The sequence below is a fragment of the Centropristis striata genome, chromosome 10 (genome assembly GCF_030273125.1).
Source record: "Centropristis striata isolate RG_2023a ecotype Rhode Island chromosome 10, C.striata_1.0, whole genome shotgun sequence".
Lineage (NCBI taxonomy): Eukaryota > Metazoa > Chordata > Actinopteri > Perciformes > Serranidae > Centropristis > Centropristis striata.
In genome coordinates this window covers 29217322-29237847 of record NC_081526.1, presented here as the reverse complement: position 1 = coordinate 29237847, position 20526 = coordinate 29217322, and the positions used below count along the sequence as shown (strand labels likewise).

Sequence of the window (20526 nt, the reverse complement as noted above, 5' to 3'; positions counted from 1 at the left end):
TATTCATTCAAATACAGAAGGTGCCAGATATGATTTTATCCACTTAGTAGACTATTTATATTCAGACTACTCAGTGTAAAGTACTGGCTGAATGATTCGTAGGTCAAGAAACACTGCTCCTTTACCCGAGTTAACCTTGCTGCTTTTGTCTTTCCAAATCTACTATGACATAGTTGGCTCTGGCCCAAAGCTGTATGAAAGGGTTTCCCAAGTAACAGTTCGTACCGTTCATGCGAACAGAGACATTGCTGTTACGAGGCAAGAACACCCTGGCACAGGTCAGGCCTGTTTGACCTGCTTAATTGGGTTCCCCTTCCAAGTTTGCTGATAGGGGGAGGGAGTTTTCGTGAAGGCCCTCAGGAAGGCAGCAGGTCGTTCAGGAAAGGGGTTTAATTGTAACACTTTGGAGCACAATTTTAAATTGACAGTCAAGTGGGGACTGTTAGCTTTGTTATAATTTAGTTGTACCAAATGATGCCAATAACTGGCACTCGAATCCTAAGAGCAGTTGTGGAAACATGTGGCGCCAGACGTCTTTTACAGTGAGTGCAAAGATAATATTTGTACATGCACAAAAGATCCCAGTGGATGTTGTCCAGCTTTTGTTCGGTCTCTTCCTATGCCATGTTTTTCTCTGTTCACTCACCCAGTATCTTATCAGCTGTTGGAAGGTGACCAAAACGTTGGATGATTGTAAAGATCCCAAGCCAGAAATTAACAAAATTCTTCTTCAACAATGTGCCTCCAAGTGTGGAGTTAACTTTCATTGTGTTGACTTACCCTGGATCAAAAGAGAATAAAGGTAATGTTTGTTGTGTGCTAGAGGCTTTTAGGGAACACGCTGAAATCGCATTTGGCCATTTAATGCTCTTACTGCATTACAACTAACAAATAGACTGAAACTGCTGATTCAGTGCCTTAATCTGTTTGTATTTGCCCCAGAACGTGCGTGTCTCTCTCTCTCTTTGTGTGTGTATAGCCGACTCACTCGACTGTGTCCTCCCAGCTGCACCATTGTCTCTGGTCCAGCTCTTGCATGTCCAGTCTGAATTTGGCCAGGCAGAACTCTTCAATTGCGAATTCGTAGTGGGGTCCGCACCCCAGTGCTGATACACACTGAGACGCTGTTGAGAGAAGAGGGGAGGGAAAAGAGATGGATGACAGATGAGTGTGGAGCAAGACAAAAATGCAATGAATTTAAAGCAGGTATTAGAATTTTTTTTTTTATCATTTTAAAAAGTGTAAACACGTGGGATGTGAGTAGATAAGTACAATTTATTTGTTCTATTGTCATTCACTGTGTGTGTGTGTGTGTGTGTGTATACATGCAGCCCCCTACAGCCTGGTTAAATGCTATAGCCCAGTAAAAGCACAGGAAAGCACTTAGGATTGAAAGCAGCTACGACCTTAAATGTTATCATCCTGTTTTGGGTCACTGTAAACTATGTTTCCCCATTTGTAAGACATGACACTTACACATCACCTGCTATCACAGTGTTCAGTATATCATTGCCCTGCAAGACCTGCTGAACAGCCCACACACACACACACACACACACACACACACACACGCACACACACGCACACACACACACACACACACACACACACACACACAGTGTAGCTATTTTCTGTTAGATGTTGAAAAAGAAAAAGACGCTTTGGACTATTATCTCTAGGACTGTGTGCGAGAAATTGACTGTGTGAATTAGAATCATGGGGGTAAAACCCTCAGTTACTCATAATAATGTCCAACAATACTTTGGTTAAATTAATTCATAACAGATTGATATCTGATGGAAAAGTCCTAAAACGTTATATCAGATATAACATCAGAAAATGTCGTATAATCCCCTTTGAAGGAAAAAAAAATGACATTTTGGGAAATTCGCTTATGTGCTTTTTTCTAAGGGATAGATAAGAAGATTGACCACTTTCATGTATTCAGGGCTTAAAGCAAGAAAAGATGTGTGAGCCTGAAAATATGTCTAGCAAGAAATGTGTCCAATGTATTGAATTAATTCAAAATATGCAAAATATGAAGCCAGAATCTATAGGCCATGAGCATAAAGACTTAGGGCAGGGGAAAACAGTTGGCTTTGCTCCATCCAAGTCTAAAGGATCCACTTACCAGCTGCATATTGAGCATATAGACACAAGGATAGTATCAATCTTTTCTTCTAACTTTTGTAAGGCCAGCGAATAAGCATTTCCCCCCAAAATATCATATATCAAACTGTTCCTTTATGTCAGCTGCTTGGGTTTTAACATCACAGCTAGTTGTTTAAAGTTAGGAAACCTTCTGTTTATTTAATAAATTTGCATCTGCAAAACACACTTTTGTGGTATACATCATGTATTAGGGCCAGGACTTTAACGCGTTAAAAAAAAAATTGCACTTATTTTTGCACCGCGGAACGTTTCTCACTGGATGAGTTTCAGGCGGACCGATTATACTGGAGCAGCAACTAGCGTTCATGAATTCAGACTACAAAAAAACACAGTGAACATGAAGGAAGAAGCTGATGAGACGCTTTGGTTGGCCCCGTGGATGATGGGACATTTTGTTACAAAAAACCAACGGATGGAAGCGTCGATAAGAGCATGGTTGTGTTGCTATGCAACAAGGAATTCGCATATCACCGCAACACATTGAGCCTCAAGTATCACCTCAATGCTAAACATATAGCAGCTAGCGTGGACGCTAATGTGGTATTCAACGGTATACTAAAAATCCATATGAAAAAAATTACTTCTCACTGTTCTCAGGTCAAATATTTATATGTGATTAGAATGCGATTAATTTAGATTAATTAATTACAAAGCCTCTAATTAATTTGATTATTTTTTTTAATCGAGTCCCGGCCCTATTATGTATACATGGTCTCCCATAAAATTGGAATACTTTTGTTTTCAGTCACAGTCCTCTGTTATTTGTGGCGGGAAACTACAGGCAAAACATATTTCTTTCATGTATTGGTCAATTTTGAGGTTTTGGGCTATTCCTCTTTCCAAATAGTGGAAGGAAAACATCCGAATTTACTGTATACCTTGTCATCACGGACATCGTTAGAAAGATCCCACTCTCCTGCACAATATTATGTGTTTTTAAGATGTTGTTGCTATGAATTAGACTCAATAGTTTCTCTTTAAATAGTAATTCCCATTAACAATGTTTGAAATCTTTAAAAGCCATTTTCTCAAAAAGAGTTTTTTCTCATTCTTCGAGCCATATTCTCACCTTCAGCTACACTTACAGACACCGAACGTACCAGTTTTATTCCTTACTATATCCTAAAGGTTTTTACAAAGGGGTTTGTCTATATATCATTCATACCCTGATTTAAATGACATTTTGTTCCTAAAAACATGGCATGGCTTTGACAGTATTTTTCTGATTTGTGAAATGATATATATCCCAATTTCCTTCTGTAAAAATGTTGAATATATCAACAAAATAAAACAGCTATATCCAATGTTCAGATTTACGACCAGGAAATATACATGGTCGCCCATAAAGTTTGAATAATTTTGTTTTTAGACGCAATTCATTCATTTTCATTGTGACATGTTTGGAAGGGAATAATTAATACAGTTTTGAGAATATATAGACTTTATCTGTCAAAAACAAATCACATTGTCACAATCATTTCATGAAAAAAGGTAAAAAATATTTTATTCCAACTTTATGGTTGACCGTGTATTATTGTGTCAAGTAATTGTTCTGTCATTGAAAACCATATATCAGTAAAACAGATGGATGGAAATGTCAAATTATGGCTAACACAGTGAATGAAATACATAAATATCAAGGCGCTTTATAGCATTGGTGCCAAAAATCCTCTAACTCTGTTATTATCATGAAGCATAAGTGAATCACTTGCAACAGTGCATACAACGACCTAACAACGCAATTTAAAAAATAATACAAATCATAACTCTTACCGGCCTCTCTTGTTTGCCTAGAAAGAAAGCTGTTTCCTGTTATTATTTGTTGGTTATTTGGATGACACAAATGTATGAAATGAAAACATAAGATCATGTCATCACCAGTAAATAATTTATGTTGAAATATTTGGACGCAAATGTCAGATTATTATAGTTCTCAAGCCTATCAAATCTAAACATTCCTTATCATCCTTGTTTTATGACTTCCTACTGATTCTCCTCCCTGCAGCCTTCACTTATTTTCAGTGCCTCTCTTCACTTTTTTATTGTTTTTCTCTCTTATTCCCACAACACTCCCCTTTCTCTCCCTCTAGTTTTCTTTATAACCTGCTGTTTATCACTTGTCTTGTCTTAGTGAATCTGTAACTATATACATCTCTATTCATCCGTCCTGTGGCAGCCTCCTTTCTATGTGAATCTATCTCTGTCTCTCTGTGGCTCCCTGAGAGTTTTATGAAGAAGTGGACGGATCAGTTTGTGTCTTTGAGTATTTCTCGCTCACTCAGAATCATTAAAGTCAACAGTAGCATGAGTGCCAGTGTGTCTATGCATGTATGTAATGGTGCAGAGGTAGAAACAGAATATAATGGAAGATCCAGTCAGTGTCATTTTGAAGATGGTAAAAAAGAACATTGAGGTTAAAAAATGTAAACAAATGACTTGTTTACATCCCTACAAAGAATCTGACTCATGCTGTGTGGAGAGTGTATCTACACGTCTACACAACCAAATCAAACACTGCGATCAAGGATCTAGAGTGTGTATGTTTGTGACATAAAGAAAAAGCAAAGAAGGAAAAGAGAGAAGACGAAAGAGAAAATTGCCCTTTTTTTGTCTGCAGATCAGATTTTTGTCTTGCCAACACTCTAATGACTTCCTATGGCTTAAAAAAAACACCACTAACACAAACCACTGCGACATCCTCTCTATGAGGTTCTGTAGTGGTATAATAATGTGTAAGCTACTTCTGCCTTTGTATTTTTTAGAGACAAAAACTCATTTTTTCGCATTACTCATCCACTCACTCAGAACAAAATAAACCAACCTCATCATCTGAGAAAAACATGGAAATTGGACCATTTTATAAATTCTTGATTAAAAAAATAACATCTGTGTGTGGCTACAGTTTGGTTAAGGAAATATTGGATTCACTACAAATAAACCTTATAATCCTAACCTTATGTGATTAGGGTTATAACCCTGAAACAGCTGGTTAAGGGAGATTGTGAGATAGAGGTAATGTTTTGTTTTTTACAAGGACAAACTACCTCTTGTGTGCACAATGAATGCTGGTCCTGAGTGCACCTTGTGTTGTAAATTTGTCCAATATAAAGGTAATTATTATCTCCACCAGAAATAAGCCATATGTGTGAGTGTGTCTCTCTATCTGTCTGTCTGTCAGCAGCTAATCTACTCAGCCCAATATTTGTCATGCACCTATATGGTCAACAAGATTTCCAACCTTAACGACAGAATAGACTGTTTGTCAATACCACCCATAACGACACATATGAGCGTTTGTCCATATCACACATATGATTGTTTCACGGCTCCCGGTACAGCAAAGCGTTCTAAAAGCAGCACACATGTCATTATATACATACATCTATAAAAAGGCTGCAGTTTCTGTAAATTTAGGCCACAATACCCACTGAACTAGGTTTAGGGCAAAAAAAACTCCTGGCTAGGTGTTAAAACAGTAAAATATGTAGTTATGAGAGCGACGTGAGCCATGGAAGTTACCTAAAAAACATAAGTGATGGAAAAATCATTCACTTTTGTTTTCACATGGGACACAAACCCTGTTCTCCTAGGTGGAAATCTGTTGTTTGTTCGATCCACCTCTACTCCTTCCCGAGTGTGACATCTGTCATTTAAACTCTACATCACCGTCCATCATAACTTCTATGTCAGCAAGATGCAGAGGACAGCCTTAAACGTAAATGCGTCTTATTTTGCTGCCTGTACAAACGCCCTAAATTGAAGCTCTTAAGGGAAGACCAGTCTCATATTACTGTATGCTCAAGGACCTCTGGTTGTAGTGAGTCACAATTTTTGAAAAATCTATCTTATTGATGATTTCACAGAGCAAAAGGCATTTCCGGCAACTGGCTAAGCTAAAAACAAAACTGTTGCAGACAACATTCGGTGGTTTGGTCCTGAGGAGCTGCAGTGTTTATGGATCAAAAACTGACATAGATAGAAATGTTTGGTCACATTTTTATATCTGATATGTAATGATCCACTAGTAAAGCATAATTTGAGATGAATAAATCCCTATTTTTGTTATGTTTGCTGTCATCTTGATTGGTAGAGGGAAGTAGAGAGGGCTGTTATTTTGTGTCTTGTGATGCAACCAAATAATCTAAATAAATTACAGCATTTAAATTGAGATGTTTAAACTTATCCCGTTCATTGTTTCCTTTTTAAGCTTAAACAATTAGGTGAACCCATGCATTTCAAAACCAGAACTGAATTAGAGAATCGTTTTTCTTGTGAGAACAATGACTTTTCTATATATACTCATCTCAACCTGCAACACAGCTGTTTCCATGAGTATGTAGTGTGTTTTTGATCCCTGTCTGTTTTAAAATGCATTTTTACACTGATTTTAATGCAGTAAGTCATCAAACTTAAAATAGTTTGCTGTAGCTACATATTATCAACACAAGAGACAGAAAGACTTTCTGCAAGTATTTTCACTTCCTCTATTTAAACATATGTACATTTTAATATAATACATAAACTATAACATGTTATGCATACATAACTACTAACCTGCATATCAATCAATCACTACTGACCAATCCATCGTTCCTCATACAACCATTATGGCAGTGCACTGATGAAATGAGGTGTCTCATATTGAGTAAATCACAGTATTGAATGCGAATGCAAACTAAAGATTTAATGAGGCCTGAGAATGTCCTTGGTGCCACTATGACGTGATTGTTTTCCGGTAAAACAGGTTTAAAAATATCTTTGCAGTGTACATTTACAGTAAAGAAACCACTCCAAACACTCAGTGAAACACAAAATTACAGTAAACAGTAAAGAATAACTCAAATCCCTGGTGGATGCAGGGCCCTCAGGCCAGCTCTGAATATTCACATAATAAATCCATTCCATGTGAGAGGGCTAATTGAACCGTGCTAATCATAGCTTGGTTGCATGCATGTTGATTTGTCAGAAAGCCTTAAGGACACAAAAACAGCATAACAGTCCAATCAAAGTATTAATTCTGCACCAAAACACGAAATAGTGTTCAGTGATAGTCACACTGTAATCCTGACATTTAAACATATTTTACTTGATCATTCATTTTACTTGATAAAATTGAGAACTTGTATTTCTTATTTAAGCCAAAACACCTGATAAAACCCACTTTTATAGACTTGTTTTTATATAATGTTTTAGATTTTAGTACTCCTTTTACTTTTTACATTTTTAGTCCTTTTACCTTTTATTTTCTGTGTATCTGAGAATGTCTTGTCATTGTTCCTGCTGTCTTTTATTGTTTTTATTTTATTGTAAGAACTGTTTTAGCCTTATGGCATCCATCACTCTTGTTGTAATTAACTGCTCTCTGTCAAAGCACTTTGTAAGCTGCTGTTTTTAAAAGATGCTATATAAATGAAGTTATTATTATTATTACTATTATTATAATCAAATGATTTTCCATTGGAAAACTGAAAAATGCAAATGTTTACATAGACTAGGGATGGGCAAATGGAGGCCCGGGGGCCATATACGGCCCGCACCCTCACTTTAAGGGGCCCTTAGGACAACTACATGCATTTGAGCATGAAATCGTAAAAGTGCAGTGTAAAAATGCACAAAATTACTTCTTGCAATTAACGTTGGTCTGCTGTTCTTGCACTGAAAAAAAAAAGAAATCACAGTAAGTGGTTAATTTTCATTTGCTTCAAACCTTTTGTAAAACATTTTCCTATTTATACTGTTGTACATGCATTTTAGCATGAAATATGTTAAGTTACTGCACTGTAAACATATTTAAAATTGTAGTTTCATCATATCTGGTTAAGTGCACAGTCCTATATGTGGCCCTGTGGTAGTGTCGATGAAAAATTGTGGCCCCCTCCAGCATTTAAGTTGCCCATCCCTAATATAGATGACGATCTGCAGGACAAACACAAAGAAAACCCTGCTTTTGCAGCTGAACCTCTTCCTGCTAAATATAAAGTGGTGTAGCCACATCTTAAACAGTTTAACTGTATTTCACCAGTTATCTAATCACACTTTTAAATAAAGGAATCGCTGCCAGTGCACAGTTTGGGAAGGCAGCAGCATCATCGCCAAAATCTTTCCATTAGGTTGTCATTAAACAAAAACAGTCCTGAATGTAGCAACAGAGATATCTGTGGCTACTGCTGTGTGGAAACTGCACATTTATCCATGAGTAGTCAAATGGAAAACACATGTCTTTTTGATCTTTACTCATCTAACATTACAAAAGGTTACAGTGAAATATTCCAAACTGTTTTTTTGTCCCTCTCAACATGACTCGCCTTTCCCCATCATTTGAACATGTCTCTCCCTAACAAATCAATGTTTTATATACCGGACTCCCTTGACACTCACAGTGATGCAGTACATGATGAATCTGAAAGAAAGGTCATGATTGACTGGAGATTTCTCATTTCCTGCTGCAACCGTGTACATTGATTTGGAGCAGAAACTAAAAGTAATTCAGTGAGGACACCCTTCAACCTGACATTAACTCAGGGTGCATGTGCTGTGTCCCACTCTATACCTGGTGTCTGTAAAATCGTGTTTATTTAATAATCATTTGCCTTCCCAATTATGTTTTGGAAGGAAACAGATTGCTAATGACTTATTACAGTCAGCAAAATACCAGGACTTGTAAATTAGATTTGTTATAGAACTTTTTCTAAGACCAGTGATTAAAAAAAAAAAAAGATGAATTCAGATAAACTTTCTTCATGTGGTGTTTGACCTTAAAATTCACCATCCATCACAAGGTTTGAACAACCGTTTGTCTCCTAGTCAGTCTCCTATCACATTGAGTTATAAGTTTTTAAATCTAGAATATTTTTGGATGTATTATAAAATAACTATGACCAACAAGCTATTTTAATCATTTTTAGGCAGTTTTGGACAAAGAACACAATTACCATATTTTGACTTTTTTCAACATACTATCGTATGATTTTTTTTTTTTTTTTTAATTTGGGCACCTCAAATTATGGTGCTTTTCTGTTATTTTTTGAAAAAAAAAAAGATATAGTACTACATGTATCAACAGACTATAGTTTGACCATTTTGAGAGTTTTTAAAATTGTATGATTTTTTTAATGAAAAATTTCAACATGCTATAGTATGACTTTATTTAAAAAAATTGGACATGTCAAAATATGGTGTAATTTTTTTCTTATTTCTGTACCAACAGAATATAATTAGACCATTTTGAAAGTATCAGGGCATTTAAAAAATGTATGATTATTTCATGAAAAATTTTGACATGCTGAAGTATGACTTTTTTATTTTTTTATTTTAGACATCTCAAAATATGTTGTTTTTTGGTTATTTCTGGAAAAGCCACCCTACTACATGTATCAACAGACTATAATAAGACCATTTTGAGAATATTGGGGCATTTACATTTTTAAGGACTTTTTAAAGAAAAAATTACAATTTTCATATACATTACAAGACTACATTTAATTCATTTGTGGTTACAAATTAGTATAATATAGCTATATTTCCTAAGAGACAGAGTTGCCTCCCTCAGACTACAAGTTTGGCCCCCTGGTAACAATCAATGGAATGAATCTCCTTCACTGAACTTGTTGGGAGTTTTGGAGTGAAGCCCTCACTGAGACACTGTGTCTGTGATACTTGCTTTGACCCAGCCTTGAAGTGCTGCTTCTGTAAATACAAACATGCTCTTAGTCAACTTGTCTGGTTAAATAATCAACGAGAACAAGAGAAAGTACTTGAAGTTGATGGCAAAGTTGTCTTGTAGGTAGGCAGTGCATGACCTTTGACCTTACACATGCTGCTTCCTCTCTCTCTGTGGGGTGTCTCCTAGAATGCACTGCCCATCCAGCAGCTAGCTTCAGGGGACTCCGTTGATATTTGTGTGTGTAAATGTTAGTGATTCTGTGCTTGTGTTTGTATCTATTTATAGTATGTTTTGCTCTCTCATCATCATCATCATCATCATCATCTATGCGGCTAAACTAAACTAAGAGCCATATAACAAGACAAATAGAGCTGCATACTCACACTTAATTCCTTTACCACATTGACTTCTTCAACACCTCAAAGGCCATTTTTGCATAATCAACATTTAGGCACACACTCTCTTATCAGAAAGTTTAGTCTGCTGCTGTTCCATCACACTGCAAGCTCTTACTTGTAACCACATCTGGAGCTTTTCCGTGTAACAGTGCCTGAAGACATGCATGTCTTAAAACACGCTCTGGAATAAACATAAACAAGCACCCAGTGGTAAAAGCTCAAGTTTTTACTCAGTCGGTATGAAATTAAAGCAAATAGGGTAAGATGGAATACAGATGAAAGATTAACATGGTATTGAAAGTGAGTACAGAGAGAAGGAAGCAGCAGACGTGCAGCACATGACGAGACTCAAGTCAGAAGAAATGAAGGTCTAAATATATATGAGGCGAGGGAACCGGATGACACTTTACAGCACGCTTCTACTCTGTGGAATTAGACTCAAACTTGTTCCTGAACACTGACTCCCAATCATTGAATGCAAATAGTGTCATGTCAGAGTTGTGCAAGCTCCTTTTTTCTTCCATGACAGCTGAGAAATAGTTTAATGGGACAGGAAAACTTTGTATGGAACTAAGGAACTTCCACACAACACTAACAGTAACAAATGTGATATGAAAAATAGCACAAGATGCCAGACTACTGTTATACTTTGTATTTTGTGAATTAAAGTTCTGGGCAAAATATAAGTATTTACAGTCACAGGTAACATTACATCTATCTTCTGCTTTGTGAAACATGACATATTTATCAGAAGGACTGGATTAATTGTGAAAAGTCTGTGTGATAAGTTCATTTAAACGAATATGGTTGGGAAAACAAAGTTTTCAACTGTTTTCTACTGTCTGAGGGAAACTTCTGTTCATGTTGAATTTAATGCTGAACTTAAATATAAATTAGGATTTCTCACGCCTAAACAGACACTAACTCATTGATTAGGGTTAAAGTGCTCACTTGTATGTGTAAATACAATTATATAAGGGCAAAAACTCCAGGGAGGGTGTGGATTTTAGGTGCAAAAGTGACCATCAACTTCTGGTTGGACATTATCTGAGCAGAGCCCTCATTTAAAATACTTTTTCAAAAACTGTGGAGGGAACAATACTTTTTTTATGATGGCAATAAGTGAAGGACATGCAACTTTAAATGGTTACGTTTTGTTTTGTTTTTTCCGTGTTTTTTTACTGTGCAAACTCATATTAATGTGGTTGCTGCTGCTGTTTTGTATTATTTTGGTAAAAACAAACTTTAATATGCTTATGTTGGCTATGTGTACACTGTGATGTGTTTGTGTGTGCGCAGTGGTGGAATGTAATTAAGTACAATTTTGAGGTACTTTTACTTTACTTCAGTGTTTCTATTTTATTTAACTTCATACTTCTACTTCACTACATTTTGAGGCAAATATTGTACTTTTTACTCCACTACATTCAGCTGCCAGCTTTAGTTTCTTTTCAAGTCAAGATTTAACATAGAAAACTAGACTGATTTAAAGTAATTAGACAGTTGTTTTTTAATTAAACTTCATAACAGTACATTAAGTAGGTAAAATGAGCCCTACCTTGACAAAATTAAAATGCTGCATACATAAATGCATTGATAATAATAATATAATAATATATTTAGAACAAATAAAACAATCTGAGTTTGTCCATTCTGCATAACGAATACTTTTACTTTTGATACTTTAAGTACATTTTGATGCTGATACTTTTGTACTTTTACTGAAGTAAGTTTTGAATGCAGGACTTTTACATGTAGAGGAGTAATTTCACAGTGTGGTATTAGTACTTTTACTTAAGTAAAGGACCTGAATATGTCTTCCACTACTGTGTGTGTGTGTGTGTTGTATAGGCTTATCACATTTTGTATGTTTTGTGTGGTAAGAGAGGTGACTGTTTATGACCCTAATTCTGCTGAGCTGCTCACACAGCTTGTGATGATGTGATTTTAGAAAGGATTTGAATTTTGCTAGAGAAATCAGCAGTTTGTTGTAGTGTTAACTCACAATCCCTCCATGCCGTCTGCTCATTGCATTGGCTGGACCTAGTTAGCATTTTAATTTTTGTTTCATTACCCCTCACAAATTGGGACAGGGACTATGATCTCATCTCAATGCAGCATGTATTTGCAATGAAAATAGCTGAATTACACACCAGAGTAGACACAATCCCACATCAATGACAAATACGCATGAATAAAATGTATCTGTTATTCAGCAAAGTTGTTTTTCTCATGAATTTCTCACATGTTCCTCTGCAGCTACCCACAGTAATGCACACTGCAGCAGGGGTTGGCAGCAATAAAGCTCCTGAGAGAAAAATGCAAATTTCCGTGTCCTGCTTGATGATGCTTTGATGAAGCAGAATGCGGGCGTTTTTTAAACGTTTCACTCGTGGCCTCTGCAGCAGACAACAGGCAGGTCCTCTGTGACACGATGCAGCATATTAAGACTAACTCGTTAGAGTCATGAATTATTCTCCATCTCCATACTATGAATTTTGTCACCGACAACCCTTTCACTATCACTCCAAATCCCATTCCAATCTTAAGTAATTATTTCCCCTGTTGACAATTGCACAGCTTCTACCCAAAGAACTTGAGCACCTCTAATAAGATAGACCATTGACATATGTTATGTAATTATACTGCGGCTTCCACACAACATCAGCCGCCTGTGACAATTCAGAAAAGCCAGTAAAAGCAGCATGTTTATTTTACAAGCTAAACGTATCATTTCCCTTAATTGGAAAAATGTTGATGGACCAAGAATTGATAGATGGGTTAAAGAGATGGCATCAAACATGCCCATGGAAAAGATAACATACATTATTAGACGGAAATAGCATGTTTTTGATCACATCTGGAGACCTTTTATACATTTTTGAAGACATGATGCTAATGTTGGTAACTAGTTTCAGCAGGAGGAGGCTCTGAGGGAGGAGAATGTACATGTGGTGTGATATAATGTCCTAAGGAAATTATCAGTATAACTGTTTTCAGTATTTGACTAAATAATTAAAGTGAGTGTATATATACTGTAGATTTTTTTTCTCACCTTTTGTTTCACCTTATTTTTCTTTTATAGTTTTAACATGTTTTTTTCTTATACTTACTTATATGGTGAGGGGAAGAGAGGATGGGAGGGAGAATATGGAGAAAAAGTTTGCTCTGTTGCATGCAATAATGTCTTGCTGTTTAATTGGCTGTAATTTGCAAACAAAAAACTAATAAACACGTGTTAAAAAAGCAGCATGTATATTGACTAGCAGGTGATAAATACCCATGCTTCTCACTGCTTTTCACAACCAAGGCTTGGATTTCCAGTTCTATCTGGAACACAAAGTAACAATACTCCCAACCCACGGGTGTTATCAGTCTCCTCCCTGTGCCAATGTCACTGGTCTTTGCTCGAGGCTGACCACTCGTGTCAGCAAGAGATTCACTTACTTGTTCATCTGTGATGGGAAAATGTCCTCACGTGATCACATGATTAAAGCAACATGTCAACACTCTTTGCTGTAACGGGTCTTTCTGGGCTCTACACCAATAGAAACCGGATGCGTTCGTACTGTAATTTTCTTTCATTTGTGAACATTCCAAGCAAGAGCTGGACATCAACAGTTTATATTCATCTGGAATTCAGTTGTTATTTTTAAAACTTGGATTCATTTCAACTCACTGTCTATTTATTTCAACCCTTTGATGATAATTTCTATCCATTAGAATTAACATTTTATTCACCAAGTTAATAGCAGGAATCTGAGACATTGCCCTGACAGTCAAAGCCTTGCGTTAGTCATGACTTATCTGAAAGAAAACGTAAAGTTGAGTGGTTAAATTATCATCCAACCACTCCAACATAAAAGAAAACCTACCTCCTACAAGTGAGGGTCATAGAGACAGAGAAACAGAATGTGTCTGTCGACTTTTTTTTGTGAGTTTCTTGAGCTTGACTCACTTAATACCAAGCAACCACTTCTGGGTCTGAAAAGTGAAGCCAATGCATAAGTGCCTTAAGCCTGCATTCTTTCTTTCCACCATGGTGACTCTCAAATTGTATAAAAGTCTATGAGAAAATGAACGTTACATCAAAGGAATGTTACATTCTGCGGAATTATTCAGCTCTAGTTGTGAGAGGACAATGATAGAACAAAACGTTTTTTTCCAAGGACAACCAGTAAATAGGAGGAATCAAGCAGATGCAGAATTTAGTGACATTTGCCATTTATCAGATGATCACTTTGATAATAGTTGAACACTAAAAACAAACTTTCTATAACAGCAGGGGTCTCCAGTTACCCCCTCTGAGATAGATCTGGCCAACGTGTTAAGATCTTATTGTTAATGCCGAAGTGACTTAAACCTGCATTCTATCAAATGGACAGTCTCCAATGGTTTCAAAAAGAAGTCAGTTCGTTTGCAAGTTAAATTAAAAAATGACCCTATTTCTCACTTGATTTATTACCTCAGTAAATATTTTCCTAACATGTTTATGGTCTAACTTTCTAGTTTCTTTAATACAGAATGGTGTTAATTTAGCCAGATAGCTAGTGCAAAGGTTAGCTGATACTTTTAAGTCACCCACCTCAACTTTACCCTCTCTTCTAAATATGGTCACTTTCTGACTCGAAAAACCCAAGATAGCGATGGTCCAAATGCCAAACAGGAGGCTTTAAAACGATTGTCCACAATCCAATGGGTCATGTAAAATGTGTGTGTTGGTATAACAAATAAGAATGATGGCCACAGCAGTGAAAACAAGACCCAAGTTGCTATGAAACCTGAATTAAAATGAAACCAAAGCAGTAAATGCTCTACAGATTGCCCAAACTGCCTCATGAATAATGAACTCTCCCTGTCAGGTCTGTAGCAGCTGTTCTGGCATCAGATTTACTGAGGACAGACTGTTGAGTCATGCATGATCCAGCCTCTTGTAATTGTTCACACATTGCAGTCTATGACTCCTTCCAGTTTAAAAGTGACAAACAAGACAACGGAAGCAGGCAGATGTTTTCTGTCAAAGGCTAAGAATAATTAGGAAGCCAGATCTGATGCTCACCAATGAGCCGGCCTCCTACTCTGCCGCCGTTCTCTCTCTCTGTCGTCACCCTCTCCCAGATGATTCACAGAGAAGGAAATCTTCATCTTTGGCTTTTGATTAGAATTATTTTTGACCAGTGCTGCCCTATCTAACATCAAAACACCCACTTCCTTGACTTCTTAACCGTTTCTAGTCATGAATCATCTCAGTTCATGGAGTAGTAGAGGAGAAAGAGAAAAAGCATTTCTCTTCCCAACAATCTGACAGCTCAATTTAGATTCTGTAAAGTTACACAGGTTTTATGCATATTTTAAAAAACCCACACATTTCAGCTCTTCCTGTGCAAACTTTGTGTATTTGATGTTCACACTCGGGAAACTTTGGGCAAGTCTTACTAGCACTTGGGATGATTTAATTTTGCATCTTAGTCTTTCCAGCTGGTACACCAGAAAATCAGGGTATGTTCCCATCTTGTGCAAAGCAAATGTCGTGTGGTCAACCACTGGCAGCTTAAGCACTGAGCAAAAAAAAATTGCTTTTCAATAATACATTTCAAGTACATACACTTTAAAGTTGAGAAGTGTATGTGTACTGCATGCTTATGAGCTGTCGCCGTCTGTTTTTCAAGCCAGAAGGAACCATATTTAGAAGAGAGGGTGGAGCTTGCTAGCGCTTCCCCAAGTCACCTGCTAATGCTAGCACTAGCCAGCGTGGTTACTCTGGTAACTCCACTCTGGTACCGACATGTGAATCACAAGGCATCCCGACCCTTCTCTTACCCTGCTTTATTCTTTATTCATTCATTCATTCATTCATTTCCCTTAACCGCTTATCCGCACTCCGGTTGGGGGGCTGGAGCCGATCCCAGCTGACATTGAGCGAGAGACGGGGTACACCCTGGACAGGTCGCCAGACTATCACAGGACTGCTTTATTGTTTATTTTACTTTAAATGGACACATAAACATCATGCTGTATTGAAGAAGACTTCAAACTAGAGATAGAGACCATAAACTCTTACAGAAAATCTTAACTGAGGTAATATATCAAGTGAGAAGTAGGGTCATTTTCTAATTTAACTTACAAACAATCTGACTTATTTTTGTAACCATTGGAGTCGCCCCCTACTGTCCATTTGATATAATGCAGGTTTATGTCACTTCTGCATTGACTTCAATTAGAAAATAAAGTAAATTGTAACAATAAAACACTTTGGCCAGATCTATCTGCAAGGTGGAAGTTGGAGACCCCTGCTGTTATAGAAAGTTGGTTTTTAGTGTTCAGTTATTGTCAAAGTGGTCGCCTGATAATCATCTGTCAATGGATTAATCTATCAATCAGCTAATTGCTTTGTCAATTAGAAGACACCTAAGGCTGTTGTTGCTGCTATAGAATATTTGATCAGGTCACAAATATCACTAAACCCTGCTTCTGCTTGATCTATCCTATTTACTGGTAGTTCTTGGAAAAAAAACCTTTTTGTTCTCTCATTGTCCTCATTTGTCCACTCACAACTAGAGCCGAATAAATCAGCAGAATGTAACGTTCCTTTGAATGTCTGTGGAAAATGGGTATCCTTACTTGTGGCATATTGCAGCAGAATGATTGTGCTCTAGGAAACACTTCTAGCTAAAATATCCTGCAGTGCACAAAAGAGAAGTACTTTATGAACATGCAAATATAAAAACCTGTCCAGGTGCCTGATGAGAGAGCCAAGGGACAGTTATGTCATCTTTCTTTCCTCTGTAAAAATGTTTACTCCATTGGTCCAAATTAGAAGTGACACATATTTTAAGTGGTTGTTAAGTGCTCAGCATTATCTAAAAGAAAGAAAAAGGGAACTTTACTACTTCACAGTCTCTAAATGATCAGTAATTTAAAGTGATACGTGTTCAGTGTCTAACAGATTTGTGTAGGCTATTGGTTAAATAATAACTGCTTTAGCTTCATGTTTCCAGCTGGTGCATCATGGGAAACAATGCAGCCAATGTAGTCTGGCTAGTAATTACACACACACACACACACACACACACACACACAAATACAAATGTCATCTTTACTATTTCTTTCAGCAGGGATTAGCCTATAATGTCACACCGCGGTGAGATTGTGTCTTATTTTGTGTTCTGGTCTCATTATTTCCTGTTTTATTTTCAAAAAGTAACTCTTCTCTCGTTTCAGGTCACTTGCCCTTCCCCGTGTGTCATCTGTCTGATTGTCTCCCCTAATCACTGATTGTGTTCACCTGGTGCTCCCTTCCCTCCATGTGTTCAAATAGTCTGTGTTTTCCCTTGTTTTGTGCCAGTGTGTTTGACCCCATCACTATACCAGCCCGTGTTCTTGTATACGCCACAGCCTTGCCTTGCCTTGCCTCACCTTATTCAGTTTTCCTCGCAAGGGTGGTTTTTCTTTGTATCTCTATAGTGTAGCGTGAGTGCTTCGTTTCTCAGTTTTTCTTGATAGCCATTTTGTTGTCCTCCGGTTGGAGTGATTTTGTGTTCTGATATTTTTCATCCCTTTAGTCCCTTCTCCAGGTTTTACGTAGCGTTTTGTAGATTCTTTATTTTTCCCCATCAGGGTTGGTTCCTCCCTTTTGGAGCATCTTTTGTTTGTTAGAGATTTCTTTTGTTAGTTTTCCCCTTGTCAGGTTAGATAGATTTCCCCATTTTCATAGATTAGGATTTGTTAGTTTATTGATTAGTGTAGATAGGGTTCCAGTGCCTTTCCTCCTTTTGGAGCGACTTTTATTTTATAAGATATCTCAGCTCAGCTTCAGGAGATTTTGTAGCTCTGGTTTTTCACTCTGTTGAGGATTTCTCCTGTTGCTTCTTTAATAAAGAGACTTTAAGTACACCTGCTCTGCGTCTGAATCCGGCCTTGAGCCTGGCCTAACATATAGCTTCATATTTACTGACAAAATATGAGTATGGTACCAAACTTTTGATCTAACTTTCTGCCAGATAGTGAATAATCATATTTTCCAACATATTAAACTGTTGCCATAAAATTGCATTTGTCCTAATGGAATATGTGTCCCAGGAGGTGAACTGGTCCCTCTCTAGCTGGCAGTCCACGCTTCATTCCTGGTCTGTACAGGGACTTGAATAAGTGATCCTCCAAGTTCCAAATCAAGTCTCAACCGACAGACCTACTGTCACTTCATATATGGATATGATATGGAGTGAAACTGTGGGTTTTGGTTGCCATTGGGTGTCTGATGTTCAAGGGCAGATACCCTCTTTACCAGCTCTGAAACCCAGCCATGATACTATTATCCAAGTCTTTTGACTTTGGATAATGGTGGCTTTGTCATTATGTATGTCTGTAGAGTCTCATATGGCTCATAACTCCAGTTGCAGTGCTTTCTATGGGCTGCAATCAGTGCGACTGCATTAACTGCTCAAGAATGATGTATTACAAGCAATTACATTCTCAGTTTGGTCTCAATGTTCGCTGATTTAGTACATGATCCATTTTATGAGAATTTGCTATACTAGATTCCTTGGCATAAACTCTGTGGCAACGCAAGCAGCAAAGTAATTGTCAAGCAAATTTTCCATCCATTGCTGCCACTGATGTAGAAATTCAAAATGTCAACCACTGAGGGCTGTTTGTTCACAAGGTCAGTAATTTTTACCCATCAAATGTCTTTTTACAGCAGATTACCAAGACACCAAACAAACAGCTCTAGTGAACTACTGACATGTGTATTGGCTGTTTATCACAGTTGGATACAAACGAGCTGGATGAAAGTGAGTCATACTCATTCTCCGTCTAGCGAGCTGTGCATGTCTGATGAATTAGCTGAGAGGAACAGCAGTAGCAGTGCATCAGCTGCCATCATTACATCGTATTACAGTTTTACCTCTAGTGCTGTCAGTCACACTCACATACACACGAATGAAATCTTTCCTCCACCTCTGCTGTCTGTAGTCCTAATCAGACAGCTGGAGACCCAGGGGGTGAATTACTCTTAGAACTAACAACATCCCTGAAAGTATTCACATAATTAAATAGACAGACGGAGAAAGCGGCAGAGGAAAGATTTCCCTCAAAGAAACCTCAAAATGAGCAATTTATCCCCTTAATCTCCCAGTTCTTGTCTAACTTTATTGCAACCCTTCGCAACACACACACACACACACACACACACACACACACACACACACACACACACACACACACACACACACACACATTCACACACAATCCTTGGTCCATGACAGCGACTTGAGATGGCCATGAAGCTTAACAAGGCCCTCTCTCCCTCCCAGGTGCTCTTAGTGTTATTATTAAAGCCCAGAGCATGCTTCACTGCAATGTGTCATTGGCCCTTGAAAGGCAGCAGCATAAATAAGCCACTGAATTTGAATACAGCCTGGAGCTACCTGGTTGGGCTCAAGATCAGTGGAGAAGAGACACACAAACACAAACACTCACAGCCAGGCTGCAAAAAGTGGGTGCATCAGCTTGATACACTGACAATGTTGTTTCCTAAATTAGCAGCCATACCTGTGGCAGGAGATTAACATGTCCTCTTACTTAAATGGAAGGCACTGTGCTTGTTTGACACGTTTATTCACCCTTACATCCTGCTTCTGTGGACTTTGTCACTCTTTATACTGTCAGCCTGACCTCCTACTTTGCTCTCACCATAATAACTACTGCCACTACTGTTGTCTAAATGTAAACAAGGATTTTTTTAAGCAGCATGTGAGCCAAAACTGCAAATCTTCCTCTGGCCACTTGAGGCTGGCTCCAAAAGCAGGTCAATCCCCATAGACCTCTTATGTTTAAATTATCAATTTTTCAGCAAAAATAAACAAGTTTACAGTCTGTTTTTTGTCTCTATAAATAACTAGATCAAGTTAATTTATATCAAGGCTTAAAGTTATGAAGACCACGGCCACTGGAGAGGAAAACCTGAAAACTGAAACGGGCTGAAACGCTAACAAAATGTCTGTAATTGGCCAAAAACATTTCAACATTTCAAATTAAAAAATGCACTGCATACGTAAGTTAACATGTCAGGATAGCCCACTTAGTCCCATTGTAACTGCAGATGCCTCATATACGTTTGTATCCACTTTTGTCCTCTAAAAACTTCAGTTAGTCAGATTTTAAAACCTTAGGCATGGATTCTTCAACCTGTTTGATAGCAAACAGAATTGACATTTCTTCTATCCAGGAGCACAAAAAACATTTTAGTAGCCAAGCTCACAGTGCCCTGGGAGGAGAGACTAGCCCTCTCTT

The 20526-nt window shown here is 37.6% G+C and overlaps 1 protein-coding gene across 1 annotated transcript in view; it reads right to left on the bottom strand.

Annotated features, from left to right (window-relative positions):
* Positions 1-20526, bottom strand: part of ramp1 (receptor activity modifying protein 1) — an 80396-nt gene that overhangs the window by 25535 nt on the left and 34335 nt on the right. Inside the window, exon 2 of the mRNA XM_059343567.1 lies at positions 989-1124. Coding sequence (XP_059199550.1) covers positions 989-1124 — 136 coding nt within the window. The remainder of the gene's footprint in view (positions 1-988; positions 1125-20526) is intronic.